Source organism: Schistosoma haematobium, chromosome 3 (genome assembly GCF_000699445.3).
Source record: "Schistosoma haematobium chromosome 3, whole genome shotgun sequence".
Lineage (NCBI taxonomy): Eukaryota > Metazoa > Platyhelminthes > Trematoda > Strigeidida > Schistosomatidae > Schistosoma > Schistosoma haematobium.
Genome location: NC_067198.1, coordinates 21530439 through 21556254, shown reverse-complemented (window position 1 = coordinate 21556254; position 25816 = coordinate 21530439). Strand labels below are relative to the sequence as shown.

At 29.3% G+C, this 25816-nt stretch overlaps 1 protein-coding gene across 1 annotated transcript in view; it reads right to left on the bottom strand.

Annotated features, from left to right (window-relative positions):
* Positions 1 to 25340, bottom strand: part of CDH2_4 (Chromodomain-helicase DNA-binding protein) — a gene marked incomplete at its 5' end in the record, with an annotated part of 60380 nt that extends 35040 nt beyond the window's left edge. Inside the window, one exon of the mRNA XM_012937283.3 lies at positions 22887 to 25340. Coding sequence (XP_012792737.2) covers positions 22887 to 25340 — 2454 coding nt within the window. The remainder of the gene's footprint in view (positions 1 to 22886) is intronic.
* Positions 25341 to 25816: the final 476 nt, after the last annotated feature.

Sequence of the window (25816 nt, the reverse complement as noted above, 5' to 3'; positions counted from 1 at the left end):
CCAATATATCACATACTTCTGATAATCTTTTCATTATTACACTATCGAAATTTATCAAAGGGACTAATTGTATCAAAACGTACCTATTCCTACTTAAACCTTAACTTACATCGTTTCTTTTTTCAAGTTATTCATTTTTTATAAATCTTAAATTTACGACAAAACATTTCGCGACATATTTAGTTTACTTGAGTTTATGAGATACTTTACAGCTTAATTTAAGCCCATAGGATTTAAAAGTAACTAGAGTTTTACTTTATCAACCTATCTAAATGATGTAAGACCAGCTGTTTGGGAAGATAATTAATATGTTGTATGTAAATAAATTTGCTATAATTAAGGGATAGTTTTAGAATTTCGGAAGTTCTTTTATCTGCAAAATGCTTTTTTTAAAAATAATTATTATACTTATGTAGTTAGTTATTAAGGAAGATCAAAATTGAATTGCCTTCATTAAATCATGAATACGAAAGACTGGAAGTTGATGTTTATACGTGACTCAAAAAGATATTTGACGATTCGTCCTATATATATAAATTGATATAATTCATTTATTATTTGATATATCAACGTTATTGATTCTAACATACTTAAAATTAAAATCATGCTAAACAAGTAGAAACCCAACTAAAATAAGGATACTAGACAAAAACAATATGAACCACACTACTATATTAGGTTTATTATAAGCATAAGTTGATTCTTGAATAATGAAGGAAAATATGAGTTTTCATATAGCGAAATTTTCAATAAACGTAACTACTCATCCTAAACAACTTTTCATACTTCACAAATGCTCAGTTGAGATACTGATCTATGTTCCGATTTATTTGGCTTCAAATTAATTTTCTACAGTAATATCTTAAAACGTTAGTGCCTATTCAGTTTATTCAAATATATATCACATAATTCCAATAAATCTTGTCTTAGCACAGAAATATAAAAATTTATGAAAGGGTTTAAGTGTTCTAAACTTTTAAACGTCCCATTGATTCTATGTAGACACAGTGATCTTTGAAATTTTTAGTTAGTCTGGAGATTTTTTTCTTTCTATTATGCGTTGTGTTTGTTAAAGTGCACAAACAGTGTTCTATTTGCAAAAATGGATAGTACCTAGCAGTGGAATCCTACTTGGGACTCATCAGTTGAATACAACTGTATCTCAGTATTGATATTCACTCTAGGACTCGAACCCAGCACCGTTCACTTCAAACTTCATCACATTATCTATTTAACTATTTGCTTCCTTCAACTACATTTAGATTGGTATGTATGCATTAATTTTAAATGGAGTGCTTAAGACAACAATATATACCAATTGTTTAGAAATACAATATAATTTGACATGCTAATATTCATTTATTATTTAATCAATTGAACTCAACTACTTTTAGATTATATTATCGATCATTGATAATACTTTTCATTCATATCAGTAATATAGAACACACTAGAGAATGTTTTCTTACGAATATTTATTACAGTTACTTAAATTCAATATAATTTAAAAGAATATCCTCTTTCTATAAGTAGTATAACTGAATTGTATTTTAATGCAAAAAAAAACAAATATTCAAAAACTTTCACATTTGAGAATAATTTAAAATTGTTGTGCAGTTGGTTCTTTAAAATTTAATGTTAAATTATTGTTCATTCTCTATTTAAGCTTTATTATCTAAAGAATTATATCTAACTGATTAAACTGACATAATTAGAACTATGCAACATTGAACCGACAGTACATATATATATATATATATATAATGTTAAATGATAGCGGCATATTGACAGTAAGCTTCATGTCTATTCTTTGCTCTTGTTTTTGTTCTTTTAAATGTTAATCTTCACCAATCTACACCAGGTGATATGTAATAGAGATCGTTTAGTGTAAACATTATTATATATTTTGTATTTCATTACTGAAAACAAATCTGTATTATAAATATAATTGTGTTATATTGAATAGATAGATTTTCTTGATTACGTTTAATTTTATAATATAATTTTAAGTACAATAATCTTTTTATTATTATTATAGATTCTTAGGCATTATCTGTAAAAAACAAAATCATAAAAGTGGGAAAAATGGTGAGATTATAATTTATGAATAACCTTTGAGCAACGCTAGACTGACTTGGAGAGTGTTCACCTAATAATTAGAATTATGATTTACAGTTGATGGTTAAGGTTATGAATTAGATTTACGGTTTTTTCATCACAAACTGACATCAGCTATTATGCCAGAACTTTATTTAGCTAAATGAATGAGTGAATTTCGCACCAAAATCCGAGACATGTTACCATACATTTGATTGGTTTGTCCATAAATTATATTCTCACTGTATGTAATAATATGTTTACTGTTCTTTAATTTAAACAAAGCAACTTTCAAGTCCGCCTAGGGTTCTTCTGGAGTTACTGTCGGTCCCAAGCCTGGAAGAGGATCGGGCATAGGGTCGGCAACCTCATCCCGTAGAAAAAATCATACTAAAAAAATGCCAACCAGATTAAATAAATTAAAGAATTCAAGTAACCTTTTTTCAATGTTCAACTTCTGTTAACTAATTGAAATATTAACTTAATATTGTTTACTTGAATCTTCCCATTATTATTTAGGAGTGTAACTGATCAGTCTCTTACTGGCGTATGTGCATACTGTGCGTATTGCCTCGATATCTTTGCTTGTAATAATTGGAATATTGTTATTTTATTATCAAGAAACTATAATACTTTTACAGAGTAATCAATTGTTTATAATAGAACCTCCCAGTATGGTTAAGCAAAGGTGTAGTTAAAACGGTTAACAGCTCCATTTTAGTCCAATTAAATCAGACAGGACATACAGCCAAAATGGAGCAAACTTTCACAATAATTTATCGTGTTAACAGCAGTCTACCTAATTCCGTCAGACTGAGAATCCTGTAGACGGCTGAAGCATTACTATTCGGATCAAAAACCCACAAGAAATATGTTCAGCCTCTCCTTTTACCCTGGTCAACTTCGGGGTCAACTAGTTAATAGTCAATTCTATAATATGATGATGTAATTTGGTTAGTGTTCATTTTTATATCCATAACTTATCTTATTCATACATCTTACCATTGTGATTATTATTATTACACTTGCTAACATTTTTGAGAAATTTATTTACCATTCACCCCTATCTTTTATATCTGACCTAATTCATATTATTCTACATATTACGTAATTTCTGATTTAGAATTACATTAATCCCTCTCTATTACCCTATGTTGACCATATTTATTCTGATAATTTATCTCACAATTTCATTTCACTTATAAACTTATTCTAGTTACCACGTCATATTGATCATCCCAACATTAACGATTTTATTTATATAACAAACAATTCTTGATTCACATATTACAATTTCCAAATGATGTATTTTGCCTTAAATCTGGCCAATTTTATGGATTATTAATTTGGATTTATAATTGTAGGACCTGATGAGAAATTCATTGAAAAGAATATTCTTCGTTCATATAGTTGTGTTTTAATATAATGGGAACTTTTCAACGATTATAATAGATTAGATTAAGAAGATTTATACTTTATTTTTGTCAACATTTTAGAAATAAACATCTAAAAAATTGTTTTCAAAGATGCTATTCACTTAAGAGTTAACTCTTATAAAAATTTAACAAAAATGAACCCATGAGAACACTTATGGTTTAGTTACTTTTTAAATAGTATAATGAATAATAATAATAAAAACTAGTTAGATAGTGGTTGGAGGTAGTCGACAGGAAACCCTAGACCAGGGTTTTGTGCTACTCGGCACTCGTCATCAAGGTGTGCCTGTAATCTTGAGGGAACTGGTGCTTCCTGATGGATTCGGTCCACCACCACCCAGTGATCAATCAATTGTGGATAAAAACTAATATCCAGACATCATTGTAACTGAGATGTTGTTTTGTGTCCAATAATAGTCATTTCATATTAAACGAATATTACAAGAATATTATCTTTAAAATGAAAATAAATCATTGAAAAGTTAGCAACTAATAAAGTTTTTGCCGTAGATGATTGGTATTTTCTATAACATCATTAATCAATTAGTCACTGATTCTACCTTTTGATATTCATACATTAAGAGATTCACATTGATACCTTCTATTTTGTAATCTTAAAAGATATAATTTTACTAAGACTTAGCTATTTCTTTTAATCATTTGTTTTAACTTATAATTATGGGACCTGATATGAATTCAGTAAAATAAACATTCTTCATTCACATATCTTTGTGTTTAACTGTTATTTCTTTTTTTTATCGATGATAATCACTTTACCATATTATTCATATCGAGACAACTGATATATCATCTATTCAATTCAAAGACACACAAACACAGAATATTTTCACAGATTGAAATCATGAATCGGTTGAAGCTAGACCACCATGGAAAACCTGGAAGCACTGGACGGCCGTTTCGTCCTAGTATGGGACTCCTCAGCAGTGCGCGTCCACGATCCCGCACCCCGCGGGACTCGAACCCAGGACCTACTGGCTTCCAGGTTTTCAATGGTGGTCTGGCTTCAACTGACTCATGATTTCAACCTGTGAAAATTTCTAAAATCTCTACAAACCCCTTCTCATAGAATATTTCTTTATTTTAACACATTTAAAGGAAATATTTTCAAAAAGGAAATCAGAAAAAAATATATTTCAGATTAAAATATTGTGGCATCTAGTCCATTCTTGATCATTTTAATGAATATTTGATTTAATTCCTCTGAAGTTTCATTCATTATTACTTGACTAATGTACCTTACATTCATTTGATGTTTTCTTCTAGAAGTTTTCCAGTTCATAAAATTTCAATTAATTTCTTCGTCTTTTTTTTAAAGATTTCTTTTAAATCTTTTTTTTCTTTCAAAGCCTTTCTTGTGATTATCATCATAGTGATTAGCATTGTAATGATTAACATTGGTGAAATAACAAAAAAAATAAGAAAATGAAAAACAAACAAAAACCTACTCATGTGTAAGTTCATTTAGAGATTATAATCGCATTCTTATTGAGTAATAATAAATGATACAAAATACACACACACATATACACATGCACTCACCAAAAAAAGTTGAAATAATTCTATTTTCTTTTTATGATTATTACTGATAAATATTATCTTAACTGAAAGTAAATTTGTACTGTATTTTTTCTAATCTGGTTTATGTGATAAATATCTATTAATTAGTTGGAAAACTTGATAGTCGAAATAGGTATTTGTTTGATTATATTATAGTTTATGTAGGTGTGAATACATCATTTGAGATCTTTAATCATTAAAGTTGACCTAGTAACGTTTTTGTTGATCAGATAATGATCTAGTTTTTAATTAGGTTACCAATAACACAATATAAGAGAATTCAGAGTCTGGTGTGAGCTACTTATATCTACATAAGTAGTATATAACGATGACCAGATATAGAATGCATTTCAGTAGAAGATCGAGAAGGAAAGAACGGAAACGGAACGCAATTAATATGAAAGTGCATGGACAATAAAATCTGAGACGATGGACTGATATTTGCAAATGAAACAATCAAGTTTGAGACAATGGATTGATATTATGCAAATGAAGCATTTATTGTATGGTTCTCAGATTTTAGTGAGACGTTCTGTAATTTTGAGTACAAATACATTTTGTTGTCCGCACTACAAGTTTTAACATATAACGCAGTAAGAATTCTGTCCAGATTGAGTAGTTAAAGATAGGTCCTACTGAAGATTTACATAACATCACCCAAACGGTTGCCACAGCTAGAATACCTTTTGTTATTCACTATATATCATTCCAATATTACGAAGATAAATGAAGAAACATTTTAAAGCATAGAATCAAAAATACTCAAAGTTCAACACTTCTTTAATAGTGTGACCATAAATCGAAGAGATATTTATAAACATGAAGTTATTTGTCTATTTTAAAATGTTCCTATCCACACTGGTTCTTTGATCTCCTTTTCTATTGCAAAAAATACAAAATCTGATCTACGTTTTTTGTTTAAGCAAACTACATATTAATTGATGAAAAAATTTTTTTTGCTTTCTTAAAGGCTTCCTTGAATTTGTATAATCCATGTTAATATAATTGATCTAAGAACTATGGAATTTTCAATATAAATCACTAATTTCATGAAAGTGTTTTTCAAGGGTATCATAATGCTGTCGGTCTGTGAAAAGAAAAATTGCTGAACATTTGAAGTTTTATGACTTTCTAAACACTATTTATATAACCTCATTATAAAAGAAACGTGCCAGGCATCATAGTAAAGACTATGTCGGAATACATAGGCTTCCTCAAATAACGCGAAGTTTTACTCACTCAACAGCCGGAAAATACATATCATCTGAAGAGATAATAGTACAGCTAAACTTCCTGAGTAATGATTGTTTACAGCCTTAATCATTAGAGATCTAAAGATAAAATAAATGGCCAATGAAACGTGTCATTAAAAAAAAGGTCTGCTCGTTTATTTACAAAAGATTTAACAAGCTAACCGTACTAATAGGTATCATTTGTGTAGGCCCTACGTTCGAGTCTTGCGTGCGGAATCGTGGATGCATACTGCCGAAGAGTCCTATACTAGGAAAAGACGGCGGTCCAATGCTTCTAGGTTTTCCATGATGGTTTAGCTTCAACTGACTCATGAACTCAACCAATAAATTTACTGTAATATCCACAAAACCCCTCTTTGATTTTAATTATTTGTTTTAAAACTATTAGTATTATCATTATTATTGATTATGACAGTTGACCTGAAAATACGGAAATATATATTCGATAAAAAGAACAATCGTTAACAAGTATACAGATAGCAGTTATTCAGTTACGTTTTTTAGAAAAAAATGTAACGGAAATTTATAAGATTAATTATTGGGTTTACTTCTAATATTATTAGAATGAGAGGCTTTATGAATGGAAAATGAGATCTAATTCTTTTTAGATAATATAAATAGAAAACATATGTCATTAAAAAGAAATTACAATTCATTATCTATTTAGTTCACGATAAACTTTTTCAATTGTTATGTAATGATTCAATAAGGAATCTCCATTGATAAGTAAATGAACATATGGTATTAAAGAAATTACAAAATAAATGATTGAACATTATGAATACGTTGTTCTCTTTTTTTGGTTTTAAAGACGCTATTGATTTATTTTTATCTTCAGTATAGTTTCTTTTCAATGTATATACGAAAAGTTTCTTTTTTTCTCTTTACAAACTACATCCCGAATACACTTGGTATTGTTTGACTTGTATCTTCCCATTGAGGTTTAAGATTGCAATTGACTCAGTAGCTAAGTGGATAACGAGATGGCGTTTGAAGCGAATGGTACTGGGCGCGAGTCTCAGAGTGAACATCAACTGTGAGATACAGGTACACCCAGCTGATGAGTCCCAAATAGGACGAAATGCGCGTCCTGGATTCCACTGCTAGCCACTATCCATCATTGCTTACAATATATCCCAAATAATTTTTACGAATATTCATCAATATTAGAACGAATAGTTTGACAAAAATTAGGCACCGAGTATAGAGAAGTCATTATATGTGAAAATTATATTTGAAATAATTTCAGCGATTGAAATTTAAAATAATTCCAACATTTCGTCCAACAAACTTCTTCAGGGTAATGATCAAAATCATCAAATAAAAATTTATAGCGTTAAACAATCAAATCAGATCAAATCTACACTGTGCTAATCCAGTCATCTTTGAACGTTGATTTTAGTAAATAGGATAGTGTGAGTATGTATGTATGTGTAAGATTGAGTTATTAATAGTTGAAATTAGGTGTTAAATTTTGTTTTTATATGAAGGAAAAATAAAAGTTCAAGTTGAATGTTAAAAAAATTGTTACTGAATCATTAAGGTGCATACAACATGAGAATTATGAAATACACGATTGTAATGCTAAAATAACTCACATTACTTTCATTCAGAATAGCAATGCACGTGAAATAACGAGGTTGGATAGAGAGTGGGTTCAGATACTTGTTATCCCAAGTAAAATTAAAATTATTATAAAATCTGGTCTATGAAACAAATTTTTATACAGAAAGTATATTTATATAAAAAGAATTAGCTATGAATAAAGAAGTACAATTCGGTAATGTTTTGACAGGATTCATTATTTCTAACTTTGTAAACAATAATATATATTGAGTAGTACATTAGAAACTAGCTTACCCGTGCCATATATATTTTCATAATTATTTCCTTATTTGTAAATGATCATTATTATTACAAGTGTACATATGAATACTTTCTCATCTTCTAATTCTTAATAATTAATAAAGTTTTATTGAAATGAGTCACTAATCCATTAAAAAAAGAGGAGATTATTTAATTTCCACAACTTATAGAGTATTGTAATTAATTGGTTACTTGTTAGTGATGTTACGTTTGTCTATTAATGTAACTCTGATCAAACTGTATCAGTCAACTTGTAATGCAATCACTAGTCTAATTGGCTCGACACTCTGCAATCATCATGTTGTAGTGTTAGGTAATTAAAAGTAGAATAATGGTCATACTAAAACTTAATCGATATAATTTTATAAGCGCTAAAAAGATGAGACAAACATGACATTATTAACTATGTCTCTGATCAAACAGCTCAATGGTTTTGTCTCAAATTGTGAAGCTGAGTGACGTTAGTTCTAATAATATGCAGAGTACAAATCCCTTGAAAGATTACAGGTATGTTTCGCTGATGAGTAGGGACTAGAACATGTTTCAATACTAACTACATAATAAAATATTCAGCCATGATTAAAATGAATTATTTATTTCACTAATTAACTACCTATCTAAAATACATATGTCCCTACTCTTTGGAAACAATGTAATAAGTTCAGATTAGATAAAATACGAGCAAGTGAAATTGCTCATTCGGAAAAATGAAACAATAGCAACTAACTTGATATGTTTAATATTAGTTTGAAAATTTAATAATGTTTAAATTTACGCCACCTAATTCCAAGTAATACAACATGTAATATCTGTATGAAAAATCTTGAAAGAAACCAATGGTTCAGAACAGTCATCTGGTAACATAACAATTATTCAGTGAATAATAACTTTACTGATATTTTACAGATTAGATGGTTCATTAATACAAATAATTTCATTATATATTTAATAATAATAATTAGCATAATCAACTAATCAGAGGTAGGTATAACTTTGATACAAGTAAGCACAATATAAACCGACATTCTTCTAAATATTTATGCAACATATTTAATTAAACAATCCAATAATACAAATAATAATAAAATACCTTATTCTACTCACATATAAAACATTAACTCAGGAGTTTTATAAATAATTACTACTAATAATAGTAGTATTAATAAGAATAATACTTTTATCATAATTATTACTGTTATTTTACGGCTAGTTTATTAGCTTGATATAATTGTTAAAAATTAATTGATGCATAACATTAATATATACATTTATTTATACAAAAACAAACAAACAATACACCATAGAGATACAAAAGAAACATTGAACAGAAAAAAACAAGGACAAAAGTTAAATCCGAAGCGAGAAGTGTAATTTCAAGTTTCTAATTTTTCAAAAATGCAAACAACCATGTTTTATGATTGTTCATTCGTCTGTTAAATATTTATGTTGGATTGTACCTCTCTCTCTCTCTCTCTATATATATATATATATATATATATATATATATATGGTTGTGTGGGGTGGGGAATGTGTTGATTAGTATTAGTGTTTATCGGTTAAACAAAACCAGATGCAAAAAAAAGAGAAAAACACAAACAAAACAATGTCATAATTGATAAAGTATGAAAAATGATAAACGAGGAAAATAGTACAGTCAACTTATACTGAAATAACTTTTTGTATATTTGATTGTAATAATCATAATAACAGATTATTATGTATGTCTATTATAAGTTTATGAATGAAATAATAAGTTATCATAGAATATTTTATAATCAAGTTAATTCATTATTAGATTTATTGAAAACGTTTTAAGTGTAAATTGGAACAGCGTGAAAAATTTGTTGATTTTTATGGTTATAAACAATAATTATACACATAAGAATAGGATATATTAAAGTAATTCCATGGCTTAATTGTTATACAAGACATGTATACGTTAAAGTATCTTGAATACACCGTAATACATACAAATATATATATAGGCACATAAAACTACTGTTCATCTTGTAGAGAACCGTTATTTCACTTTTTGTTACTGAAGATATATGTGTGGGTATGTTGCATACAAGATAGAATATTATGTTATTATTTAACATATGGGTAACTACTGACTACTCTTATTTTACACATCTGGTGTCTATAGATTCTACTGAAGTGAGAAAAATAACTGGAATAGAAAAACGAAGGGATTCATGAACTATACATACAGATCAGAATGCGTTAATGTATGTAGGGAATAATGACCAAAATGTAAGACGTGTAAACATTATGGTACCAAGTGATTGAAAGAAATTGCCTGAAATCTTTTTTGTTTTGTAATTTTATATTCTTAAAATGGAATTAATTTCTTTTCTAGATTTTTAAACTGTTTTAATTTCAGTCTTCATAACCATCATTGCATTATTCGTATAAAGTAATCGATCGGTAAGTATTAATCAGTGTCATGCAGTCTTGCTGTATGTGGTGATCAAATTATGCCGGTAGTATTGTAACATGAACACAGGTTTAGGTGATTTAATTTCAGGATAGATTCTTTTTGAAGTTACTTGATTAGATTCAATCTCTAAGATACCTTGAGGAAAGGTTGGATAATAATTTTAAAATGTACCTTGTTGACAAATATTCAAGCTTCCATCTGACTGTCTCCGTTTGAAATATACATATATATGCATTTTTAAGATTCAGTGTTATCATTACGTTTCAAACTGGGAGAGATTAGGTATCTGGTTTTACTTCAGGCATCAGATATCCTCCAAATTTCTGATAACTATTGTAAGATGTATGGAGCAGGTGTTACCATAAAATCTTACTTAAATCTGAGATCTTTTTGAGTCATTATAAGTAAAGTCATATGCCCAACTCATAATTCAAAGTTTAACTCAACCGTCTGGTCCTAATTTTATCTCCGTTTTAATTATAAAGTTGTGTAATGTGTTTGGCATTTTCTAGTAAACAAAAAACGACAATATGTTTGTACTAATATACTACAAATAAAAATAAGTAGTGAAGATAAGGGTCTATTCAAGTTGACTTTTATTAGAATAAATGTAGTAAAATGGTTACAAGGATTGAAGTCATGCAAAATCTGTCAAATAAAACCCAAAAAAGCATTTTGTTAATTCGTTCAGATAGAAGAAAAGGTATAGTATTGTCAAGTCTGACAGACAGCATAGATAAAATGGGGAATTTTTTAAATTCACATTTCGTAAATTTTTAAAGTATGGTAAAAAAACCCAGATATAATTGAAAGACAGTTCAGAGATAAACATAATGAGAAAATGACCCTACAATAAAAACTAAGCAATCTGATAAACTTAAAACAACGGGTTCTATAATACTTAAATTGGAAACTGTTTTCACAGTTCGCGTCTGTCTTTAACACATTCCTAATATGTAATGAATGTCTGATATCCAAGATATTTTCAGATCGTTTGACAATTACCATCAATCTCCAAAACTTACAAAATATCAAGAATATGAATCAAAAATACCATAATACACATACAATCCAAAAGAATATTTTATACATGAATTCTGATTTAATAAAGAAGACATTCTTGGTCATATGTATGGAAATTGTTTATAGAGAACTATTTGAAATATGAGTCACTGATATATGTTCGGTTCATAAATTAATTGACATACGTATTGCATGTATTACATTTATGACATTCATTTTCAGGTGCATCTCATGTCATCCACTACAAGATCTAGTCAAAGATTTCTAGAGGTCCTTACTCTAGTCAACTTTACAGTACAAAAGCTTTAGCACAATCACATTTTGAAACCTGAATTATATATATATATATATAAACACGTCTTGTCGAATCCCTTCCTTTAGCATGATTTTAAAATTAAAATATCTAGTTATTCCTATTTTTTTAATACGTTTTCATTTTTATTGCAATAGGTTTTTGTGGAATTTTTGATTATCTTCCACATTAGAAGACTTTTATTTTAATTTTTGGATTAAAAGCACCTATTTACTATATTTGTCTTAATGATTTCATTTTCTTCCTTCTAATAATATTAATTTAGAACCATTTGGTTGATTTCTGATCACAATGAACAATATTAATAATCCAACTAACATAGGATTTCTTTAAAGTACATGATACTCCAAAAGATTGAATCTAAGGCTTTTCGTCTATGTTATTGATAAGCCCCACCTTACTTACTTTACTTACGCCTCTTACTCCTCATGGAGGAGCATAAGCCACCCCCCAGCGTTCTCCATCCAATCCTGTCCTGAATAACCATTTCCAGTTGTTATTCATCCTTTCCATATCTGCTTCTATTTCCCGACATAATGTGTTCTTTGGCCTTCCTCTTTTCTTCTTCCTTTCAGGATTCCAAATTGGGGTTTGCCTCGCGATGCACTTTGATGTCTTGAGTAATGTATGTCCTATCCATTTCCATCGTCTTTTCCTAATTTTTTCTTCAGCTGAAAGCTGGTTTGTTCTCTTCCACAGTAGGTTGTTGCTAGTGGTATCTTGCGTAGACAACTATTTTTAAATACTTCTGCATACGTCTGCATCCGATCCTCCTTGTTCATAGATGATGTTTTTCAGGTACGTGAAAGATCCCACATCTTACAGAGCTTCTCCATCAAGTGTGACTAGTTTGATGTTCTTTGTGTTGTAATTGAGGATCTTGATTTCTCTCTTGTGCATATTGAGACCTACTGATACAGAGGCTGCTGCTACACTAGTTGTCTTCATCTGCATTTGTTCGTGTGTATGAGATAGGAGGGTAAGGTCATCTGCGAAGTCCAAATCGATTAATTGGTTTTGAGCTATCCATTGTATTCCGTGCTTTCCCTTATTTGTCGAGGTCTTCATAATCTAGTCAACCATCAGAAGAAAGAGGATGGGGGAGAGTAGATAACCTTATCTGGCACCGATCTTTACTTCGAATGCATCTGTCAGTGAGCCCCTACATTAGAGCGAAACAAGTATCCGATTAATATGACGATACAAGAATAAACCCTCATAGTCAATAACCTACAGTTGCCACATCTATCAATTATTTATTTATCAAATAAGATGAAATGATTCTATTCTATAAATCTTATTCATACTTTGTTTAACTTCATTAAAGGATTAAGTTATATTGATTATCAATTATTTAATATCACCAATATGATTTTCATAACATGAAAAATATAATAAACTGGATATCTTAAGTCGAATAATCCACTTCATATAATTAATCTTTGTAGAACTTAAGTCATAGTTACAGAAAAGCGATTAAAAATACTATTTCAGACATGTATTTTCTTTATAATTAAATTTTATTTCTAATAAAATAAAATAACAATAAATGTCAATTTCTATACAATAAATTATCTAAGTTTATATATAGTTTTATGATAGTTATCTCTATGTCATCAATATAATTAGGTTTATTTTCATTTGATTGAATGCATACAACTATTGAATTACGTATAAAGTATACACAATAAATAATGATTTAGTGAGAAATGAAGAAAAAAGTTAGCGTTTTTTTAAACGAGTTAGTTTCCTAAGGGATGAGGTCTCTAACCCCATGCCCCACCCTCCTTTATCCGGGCTTGAGACCTGCAGTAGCCCCAGAGGGGCTCTTCTGCGATGAAGAAGACCAAAGAACACATTACACCGACCAATAGAGACAGACATGAGAAGAATGAACATTAATTGGATAGAACTAGAAAGGAAGGCCCAGGACAGAATGAGTTGGAGAATGCTGGTCGGTGGCCTATGCTCCACTGGGAGTAACAAGCGTAAGTAAATGAGTAAGCAAGTGAAAAAATATTCTTATGAGTAAGATAACAAAACAAAAAATAATAGAACGAAACAAATGAAAGGAACTATTATGAGTTATCAAAGTAACATTTAAGAGAAAAATTTACACGGTGGAGAAGATTTTTAGCTCAGGTGGATGATTTTGATGGAATTTTGTTCCCTGAGCTGGATGGATGGTTTGATCGTGGAGCTTTCATTGTTCTTCTGAACGGCATCATCTGCACAAACTTCAGGTAGAAATGATGTGTTTGAATGACAGATTTAAAGCCAGCAAGAACCAATCAACATCGAGATCTACAGGATAAGCTGTGAACCATATGTGGAGAAATTTGAACACTTCGCTTCTATCTAAAGTTTGTGCTGATGATATCGTTTAGAAGAACGATGAAAGTTCTATGACCAAACCAACTATCTAGCTCATAGAACAAAACTCCATCAAAATATTCATTCATTTCAAATAGCCAACTGAATAAAATGTTCACGATGGGAAGAAAACTTTTATATATATATTTTTGTTTTGGTTTGTATCTATTTGACATTGTGATTCAAAGTTTAATAATTATGCTATTTTAATCGATGTCTTGATGTCACAAAATTATGACTAGTTATTACGAGGGAAATATATTTTGTTTATCAAATATACAATTAGTCTTTTACAAAGATTATCCTGAAATGAAACAGATCTCATATCTGTTATTGTTTGATCATTATTGAATCAGGGTTTTGACAAACCAGGCTAAACAGGTTTTTATATGTTATATTGATTTCTGTGAATTTTATCATTATTCGATTTTAAGTTTAATATTATTCATCATGAAACTAACATTTCCGAATCTTAATAGACAGTGGTAGTTAAAAATCATATGTTTAATAATGACGAAATTTCGAAATTTCGATGCGATTCTTAGGGCTCTAGTGAGGAACCGTGACCAATCGAGTATGAAGAAGGCTGTATCTCATTGGTAGTAGTAGGTGGTCGTGTAATATCACTAGTTGATTGAAATTGTTCACACACGTCCACGGACGCCGGCTTAGTGATCTAGAGGTTTAGAACTTCCTATTCACCTTAAAGTCATCGGTACGAACCCCAGTAAAGTCACGAGTGTGGACTCCTGAGTATTCCCCTTCTTGAAAAACACAGCTTTCCAGTACTCCCTCGCTCAGTCCTTTTAATAAACCGCGAGATTTAATAACCTTCCTAAATCCTCTATAGCAATAATAATAAGCAAACTATTTTAATTTTTTACAAATGGTTGTTACAAGCGCTTTCATAATAATATCTAGTATTTCAGTCTTTTTTTAATGATTTGACTTCTGTGAAAGTATGATACATGGAAACCAAATTAATGAAAAATATTTAAAAATAATCAGCGAAAATTGGGACCGATTCGATTGACAATTAGTTCAGTGATGAGTTTTTCAAAATGTTCCGCACATTCCAAAAATAACTTCCCTACTAATCACGTATTTTATCTTTATTTGTCTCACTTATATTCTCAGTAAACATCACTAGTGTTTACCTTTCGATGACTAATTGTTATTTTAATAGTAGTATTAATGTTCATAATAATTCAAGCTGAGACAGAATAATTCCCAAAATAGAGAAGCATTTAACTGTACATTAAAGGTTTTGGTAAAGTTTTGTTCTCTGAGCTGTATGGTTTGGTCGTGAAGCTTTCATTGTTCTTCTGAACAATAACATCAACATCAGATAGAAGTAAAGTATTCAAATTTCTCTATATATGACTCACATCTTATCCTATCGACCTCGATCTTGATTGGATAGTATTGATCTTTAAACTTAATATTAATAGTGTTTGAAAATAGATAAATTACAATAAGTATAAATGAGTGAGAGAATAAATTTGATAAACTACAACTTTCTAAGAACAGATGAAAATTCATTTGGCGAAACTTTTTTTTTCAAGAACATACAGTCTCTGTTATAATTAAGTACTGAAACTATATTATATGATAGCAACCGTTTAATCAATACGTCTAAATCTAATAACAGGGATTGTTTACACTAGGTAACTAATTAATGGTAAGTTAAAATTATTATTGCGTATCTAGGATGATGAGACAACCTAATTGTACAGTCACGTATGTTTTTTATAGATGACAACATTTCGACAACACTTCAAGGTGTCCAGTAAGTAATTTAGTTAGATTTACTAGATAGCCATTTCCCCTACCTCCCAAAAATAATATAAAATGAATTCCCATAAATTAAAGTTATAAATATTTAAATTATTTACAAATAACATATGTAATTATTAGTTCTTTTCCTATATAAAGAAGAATTATTAGACTCAGAAGACTACTACAAGTACCTATACAAACATGACGGAGGATAAACTTGAACAACATAGTCAGATTGAATAAAATGGATTTCATTCTCAAGGGAATAATACTATCGTTAAGTTTTTTATTAAAGAGAAACAGCAACAAATAATTTAGGAGAAAAAAATATTTTTTTTTAATATCTAGTTACCAGGTTAATTTTTTAGAAACATATAGTCACTGTGAATTTTTTTCTTTTTTAAAAAAACGAAATTATTTTATTATTATTTTCCATCATGTTTTTTAATATAGGCAACTTATTTATTATAATGCATTATTTATAAATTCTCTATTACAAATTATAATCATGTTTAAAGTAATAAAAACTAAAATTAGTTAAATATACTACTTACTTTATGATTAATAAGTAGATAGTAAATATGATTTTTACTATTAAAAATATATAAATAATTCATTTGAATTCATTTAATTTCTTTAATATTTCGAAATATTATGTCTATACAAATATAAAATGGTATTTTAGTTATGAATATTTCTTAGCTTTAATGAAATAATTATTCCGAATTAATGAATTAATTACGTACTATTGATGTAATGAATTAATGATCATTACATATAGAATATTAAATAATTCCTTATCAGGGCAATTACATATTGACTAGTTAGAATTTAATTATAAGCAAAGTTTATTTTAAATAATTCATTTATATTTCTTAAAATATAATTAGAGAATAACTAATGATGTATAGGAAAGTTTATTATGGTCAATTCAAAAGACCATTAGTAGTATAGTGTGATATACTTTATGTTAGTTTAGTTAATAGTAGAGATATATATGGAACATTTAAGTTAGTGGTTTCGTTTTATTTATTAGGATCAATAAGAATATTGTAGATAGAGCCATCATAGTACTTGTAGAATTACCTTAAAAACACTTAGTTTTACTGAATTATTGTCAGTTTGATTAGTTGTCAAATTATATCGACTAGTCAATCATTTGTGATTATCATTATAGTATGTAAGTACAATTGCCAAGGCTGGTAAAATTAACACCAAGCATCTACTACATAGATAAGAAATATAGAAGTGGTTACTGATTGATGTAGTGAAGTTTAAACTAACTTACAGATATTAAGATTAACGAATGGCGTAGAACTAACATTCTTAATTTTACATATAAATCTCATTAGTATACATTAAAACGGTCGAACCATTTGACAAGGTATTCTTTGCAATTGCCTTCGATCGTCCGAAAAAGCTGACACTTAACATATCTAAAATAACTCCTACACAATTAGATCATTCATGGTTATGGTTACTGCAAAAAATTGTGATTCATTTCAAATATTGACGATTGTATTTACATTTCGGAGGAAATTTAAGTAAAATTCATTGAATAACTTCACTATTACTCTATGTAAAGTGAAGTTATCCATTAAAAGATCAAAATTTAAAAAAATTTTATTATCAGAAGGGTTTTTATGGATATTATAGTAATTTCAGTGGTTGAAATCATGAGTCAATTGAAGTTAAACCATCATGAAAAACCAAGAAGCACTGAACGGCCGTTTCGTCCCACCACGGGATTCCTCAGCGGTGCGCATCCACGATCCCACCTCCCGAAATTCGAACCTAGGTCCTACCAGTCTCACGTGCGAGCGCATAACCACTAGACCACTGAGTCGGCTGTCATCCAACAGTGTTAATGTCTAACTTCAACTAATCCTGGAAATTGAGTCATACGTCCACCATTGCCTTCTGTGAGTTACTATCTCACAATTGAACCGGATGAACTGCACTGGTCATGGCTTCTCACTAGAACTCCAGGAAATACCTCTTAAAGCCAGTCACTAATGACCATATGTTGATTTCTATCAAGTATTTCAAAGAATATTAAGTTACACATTCATGTAAAACTCAATAGTTTTTTGGCTTCTGTACTCTATACTACATTTAATTTTAAAGATTATATTAACTCAATTAAAATTCCTATGATTCTCTAATATATATTCATCAGTTGAAGAGAAAGTTATTCAGTGAGCTAACAATTGATCTATACTATGAAAATATACAATAACATAATGTATGAATGTAATTTATAATATTATCATAGTGTAGAACTACGAAAAGTAAATGATGTTCTACCGATTTCTTATTTCCTGTACAACTGTGAAGAAAAAATTATAAATGATTCTATTTTAAGCTCAGAAAAATACCCAGATATTAATGATAGAAATTGTACATCATCTCGTATAACATTTAATATTGAGTATTATTGATCAAAATTTGAGGGGTTTAACCCAAAATGAATTAGTAGTATTTTCAGTATTCTTTAGTAAATTCACAGATTGAAATAAAAACTGTAAATAAACATACACATAAATTGAACCGGTCACTTTATGACTGTACATAATGAACTGGACATTATCGAATATGAAGATAGGTAATATAAAGTGTAAACTTCTACCAAGCAAATCCATACTAGTGATGTCACACCATCTGGGATAGATTATTTATATAATAATTATCGTAACTGATTGCATCTGATAATCAACAACATAATTTCACACAATTAGGTCACTTTATGAATTTAAATAAAGCCAAAACACTAGGTAGAATAGTGTTAATTTGTTTAACTTCAAGGATTCTCGTCTGCTCTTTATAATCAAGTATATTGAAATAGTGGATATTGATGAATGAAAAAACTGGAATGAAGACAGTTAGCTGAATTATGAGTAAGCACGAGTAAATTCACTAAAGAATGCATGTCTGAAACATATAAGCCTGAAGAATTAATGGTTTAAAATTAGAAAATTTATAAGATGGATTATTTAACAATTATCGAGAATTTAATGAATTCACATAAATTGTGAGTAACTAAGGGAAAATCATAGAATAAACATAATGTAGTTATTCTTTAAAAACTTTAATTGAATGAAGCTAATAATTGATTTTTTTTAACTAAAAGGGAATAATGACTATATTTTACTATTTAGTTTCTATCGACAGAACACTACTATCGAACTTGTATTCTCATACGTATTCAATTATGTCAGTAACTATTTGACATCTGTAAATGGTTTTTCTGTACATATATTGAACATTCAGTTTTCCACACATGTGACAATAAATATTAATGGGTTGGAGATTAAAACAAAATAACTTTGATATATATAGTATCAAATAACTTAGTTGATAGATTAACTATACTTTAACCATAAGTATAAACGTGAAGTAAATTAAATATTTACTGAATAAAAAGCTGTTCATTTTTTAGTTGCCAACATTTTTTTCCTATTTCCAATTCATTACTCGGATTAGAATGAAATTATTAAAATACTTAAATAGAGGTTGAAGAATAAAGGGAGGATAGAAAGTGGATAATTGAAACATTCACTGATAAAAAGACAATATAACAAATATATTGTAGTGTTTTAGATGAGCTGATAAGTAAACAGTAACAATTTAATTATAAAAATAACTTCAGTTGACTTGCTCAATTGAAATATAGCTTGTTCTGTATTGTTTGATACTTAATGACTGGAAAGAAAAATCTAAACTTTGTGATATGATGAGATTAAAAAGTAAAATTACATTCTTTTACTCATTATGATTTCTGTCCAACATTACTTTCGTTTTCATTCATTACAATAATTACTCAGTGTAGCGTTTGTTTTGTTTCCCATTGTGGTGTTTTATTTGGTATACCATTAGTTTATTTGAGTGTGGTGTTTGTTAAAGGCACGATATTTCGTGTCAAATTGACATAAACCATGCTCAGCATGACACGCAGTGCATGGCTTGCTATAACTCTGGGTATTTTTCATGCATGCGATTTCATCCTACTTAATAATCGAAATGGGTGTACTAATCAATATATATGTTGTGAGTGCATTTTTCAATAGGGTCTTCGTCGTGTTTTTGGGATTAATAAACTCTCAATTGTAACAGTCTTTGTGTTTTTACTTTTACGTCGTAGGAACTGCAGTGGTTCCTCGTCTTACAAGTATAAGTAATGAGCGATTTCGACATAACAAGTAGCGACGACCAGACGTAACAATTGGCGACGCATTTATAACAAATGACGATCAGTCATAATACTTTGTAAAGTTTTATTGATATTCACTGAGCATACAGGAATCTCAGAAAACACCTGTTGATATGCATATTGTCAACTGGTTTAGAGAAACGAATGTGTGCAAATTAAATTTTAGGTGGAAGAATTTCTTGCACATAATTCATTTATTTATGCTTTATTTTATGATGCAGAGGATCGTTCTCATATTTGTTAATTTATCTTTTTAAAGGTGTTGTATGATGACTGGACAAAAATGATTAGAAATACAACAGATAACAGCATTTCTTTTTTATCCTACATAATATATACGAAACTAAAATTATTATTGTTTGCTTTAAAAACAGAAGGACTAAGTTATCCATATACCGAAGAACTCTAAGTAGGATGCACAAATACAATTTACAGTCAGTGTCATTTACTAATAATGAGATAACACTATAAACAACATACCCATTGAGAAGTCTAGAGAATGTCTGAACTCAATAGTCTAGATGATGGTTAATTTTAAGCGAGAAGTTCTGTGTTCGCATTTCAATGTGAACAACTTCATTCGGATACAAGTAAGTTATGTCAATGACTTCCAAAGTGGACGAAACGCTAGTTCTAGATTTCATGACTTACTACAATCAACCTGTTTTATAAAAGACCAAACAGAATTTATGATATAGAATGACCCCGCCACAGGAACTGAAATCAGGACATCCGGACTCGACCGCGAACCCTTAACCTTCAGATAACTGGAAAGACATCCAGTGGCGCGGTAATGTGCAACCCTCACTCATTGCCTCAGGTGGATAACTGTCTCACATCTGACACTGATTAAACTTCGATGGTCATGGCTTTTCATTAGAATTTAGGGTGGTCAAAGTCAGCCTGTGGCGTCGCGAACACGCAATCTTGAGGAGTCTCATATAAAAACGAAACGGCCGTCCAGTGCTCCCAGGTTTTGAAAGGTGGTTTAGCTACGACTAGTTCGTGATTTAAACTATAGAAATTATTTAGTCTGCACAAATCCCTCGTATTTATTTATTTTGCTAAATTGCGGCATTAGAAGATTGACGAAAATGGAGGGGTATTGAATCAGTGATGTAGTACGAATGTCTCAAAGTAAAAATGAACAAGAATTACCTAAATTTTTATTAGTTAAAATATAACAAATAAAATTATTTACATTTTTATAATTAATCATTTAGTATATAGTTTCTAACTATTAATACCTACTACACTGAGAGCCACAGAAAAATGATTAACATTTTGTTACTCACTTCCACAATCAACTAATTTCTGTATACAGTGATGTTATGCTCTCATATGTTCATCATTAACTTTGATTGAGCTCTTATTCTTTAGACATATTATTTAGTAATTCATTGAACTGAGGGTTCTGTTTATTTTAGTTTATATTTTTGAGTAGTTCAGACAAGTAGGAATGAATAGTTAGACTTAATGTTTTGGGAAACCGGTCTCCTTATTAAAAATTTGAATGTTTTCCCGCCAAATATTTCGTTAGCACGCTAAGATTACATATTCAAAGAAACTATACATTGATTGATATTGAGGTTATTTTTTTTATTAATCAGTTCTATAAGCATGAATATCAGTTATAAACCTGTTCAATGATCCTCTTACAACAAGATCAAGGTGAATATTGTGTTTTTCAAAACTATAGAGAGTTTGGAGGTTCTAACTTATAATGTTGACCAATGGAAAATTAAAATTATCAGTTCACTTTCTTCCCTACAGTATATACCATAGAATAATTAGCTAAAAGTATACAAAATATCAATACATATTTGTTTAACAGTATGAAACAATTCCATGAAACCAATTCTTATGGAATCAAATAAGAAACGTTTTCGATTTGTTTTATACTATTTGGGTCAAATAATAATTCAAATAGTTTCATTTCTTTTAAACATAACATAACTATTTATTACAGTTACATGGTCATCATTGGTTTGGAAGCATAGTACAGCTTTACCAATAATAACATAGTAACTAGTTGATATAATTAGACTGTTACAAAATAATTTCAGCACACAATTTCTATAGAATAAACTTCTTGAATATAAAACAATAGATTACATAAGTAAAGTAATTCCCAACTTATCAATATTATAATGGAGTAATGCATCATTCAATAGTTAGAATACTAAAATTTTCTTAGTAAAACATCCTTACAGTATACTATTCTAGTCACAAAGGATATTCATCATTTTATATTATCAACTGATGTCATAACTTCTCTTCTCTTATTGGTCACATACATCCAGAGTTTTAAATTACTAGTTGGTATGTTTTATGTGAGTGAATGAATAAAACAAATACATGACATTTTGCTGTTGGAAATAATAGCATTACGTAATCTTCTCTAGATATTAATAAACTACTTTACCCTGAAATGATATTCGACTTTGTCTTGACAAGAACTTAAGTAGGCGCTTATTATTATTATTATTATCATCATTATTATGAAAGATTAAATTACTTGATTATTAATTTCGGTTGCATCACTGTCATTTGCTTCAATTTGTCCAATTAAATGATTAATTTTAGCATCTTCGGATACAGTTAATTGATATAATGAATTATCAAATGTTGGTACACAGTCATTTACATCGTCAATGAAAACATGAAGAGTTCCATGTACAATATGCTGTTTTGGTGCTTTACGATTAAACAGTTCAATTGTATTTGTTTTTATAGTTATATCTGTTAGAGATGTAATATTATCATTATTATAATTATTTAGTGTAACCCATTCAGACTGGTCATAAACAATTACAGATAGATTAAAATGATCTATCTGTTCTCTGTCAAATGGTCGTAAACTAGTTACTGTACCCGTTTTTTCATCAATCATAAAATTATCCATGTGTTGTCCATCTAAACGATAACCTAATAAAGCATTTGGACCAATGTCTGGATCATGTGCATCAATTTTGTAAATTTTTGTTCCAGATGGACTATTTTCTTTTATATGAGCAATCATTTTACTTTGTTTAAACTGAGGACCATGATCATTGATATCTTCAATAATAAGATGTAAACCAACTTGTGAAGATAATGGTGGTTGGCCATAATCATAGCATGTTAGTGTAGCAAACTGATCTGTTTGTTGTTCTCTGTCGAAACTAGCATAAGTAAGAAGTTTAAATTGATTTTTAGCACCTTTGAACAAAGGTTCCAACACTAACCCATTATGATTTAACTGACAGTTAATGCTTAGATATGTATCTGAATCAATTGTTTGATATTGATAATTCATAGTTGGGGCATTATTCTCAATCAAATTGTCTGATTTAGCAAGAATCGGGTCAGAAATTTCATCAGAATCAGTTACTGTTACAGTTCCTATTAACTGGCCTGGTGGTTCATGTTCAGTTACATATAGTAGAATCGTTCGACCACTAATAAAGTTTCGAACTCCGGGACGTATCGATGAACTTGAAGAAAAATTACTCGATTTCTGTTTAATAACTGGACGAACTGAAATCATAGGAGGGTGATCATTTATGTTTTGAATTCGTACAGTCAACTTTTGCGTTATCAAGTGTTTACCATCAGTTACTGTGATTGGTAAAATGTGTATTCTGTGTTGCTCATAATCCGGTGAACGTAAAAGAATTACTTCACCTGATTTCGGGTCTATTCTAAATGTGTCCCTAACATCTAGACCGGCTGATGTTCCTAGTGTGTATTTAAGCTTTTTCTTATCTGATTCATCACGATCAACCGCTTGTGCTTTATATATAACTCGTCCAGCTGGAGTATTTTCAGGAAGCTGTATGTATAATTCTCCATTTTCTGAGTAAACAGGTGATAAGTGAACTAAAGATGATTCGCTTGTAGTTTTAGAGTGATATCGACCAGAGTCGATAAACTCGGGAGCATGATCATTAATATCTGTAACTGTTATATTTATTGTTACAGTGCCTGTCAAACTAACCGGTTGACCACCATCCACTGCAATTAAAGTCAACTTTGCTTGTTTTACTTTCACACTTTCAGGGTGATATAGTTTTGATGAAGTCAAAGTATCAGTTTCATCGGTATTATCATCATCATCACAATCTAAATCTTGTGTAATACGAAGCCATAAACGAAAAATCCGTGGTTTACAAGTAATTGCTTGATAATTCCACACAGTGTTTAAATTCATATCTGGATTTGATATAAGCTCTGCATCTAAATGGAAAACATTTTGCATTGAAGATGTTTTTTCTGAATTTATAACGGAAGACTGAAATTTTACATTCTCATCAAGTAGTGAATAATTTACAGTTGTATTAATAGGTCCACAATCTGGATCATTAGCTGTTGGTAAGGGTATTCTAGTACCGATTGAAGTATGTTCTGGTACACTGATTTGTATAATATTCTCTTGCCATGATGGTGTATTATCGTTTATATCAAATATATATATTTTTATTAATATCACTCTATGTTGTTGTTCATTATTTTCACGTGAATGAGAACCATGAATAAATTGTAAGGCTTGTAGTAATATTTCACAACTTGATTTAGTAATATATCCTGTATTTAGAGAATTCGGTTCGTTTATTACAAGTTGATCAACTTCTTTAATTCTAAAGTCATTTGATGAATGTGGAAGAAGATTATTCATTGTATTACTATTGTGTATATTATTATCAGAACAAATAGTTTCACGATCGATTCGACCACGTGTATACAATAATCCAGTAGATTCATTCAAATAAAAATTTACATTATTTGATAAAAGTTGAAAAGTACTAAATGAATATGATTGACTCATTGAATTATATGGTATATTATTTAAATTTCCAACTAATGTATTTGGTGGACATTCTTCAGTAATAAAATATTCCATAGTATATTGTCCATTCACATAGTTAGAATGATTTAATGTAAGAAATTGAAAGACAATGGTAGTATATAACATATAACAATGAAAATCCATTTTTTTTCTTATGATCTTTTTGTTTTACTGATATCAATAATGATCATACAAAGAAAGAAAAAAAGCCAAATAGAAGAATAATATTTACAGTAATGGTTAGAGTAGTTGATATATAACTTTCACTGTTAATTCATAATTATTCTTAATTTGAAATAATCCATATTTCATTATGAATACTCTACGTGTCTGTGGGTAAGTTGACTATTCAAACTATATTAATTCGCATATATTTCTCAATACACTATTTGAGATAAGAGTATGTTATTACTATTTTTATTATTACGTTTGTAAATTTAAACAAAAAATACTTATCTATTCAATATATGTAATATGATGATTTTGACAATAGACAATCATTGTTAATGTGTTGACAAGTTTATGTCCATAACACAATATTCGTTTTTCTTTCATAATTATCATTAATTTATTACATCAGGATAAAATGAAGCAATATATATATATGTACTAGCCCAAAT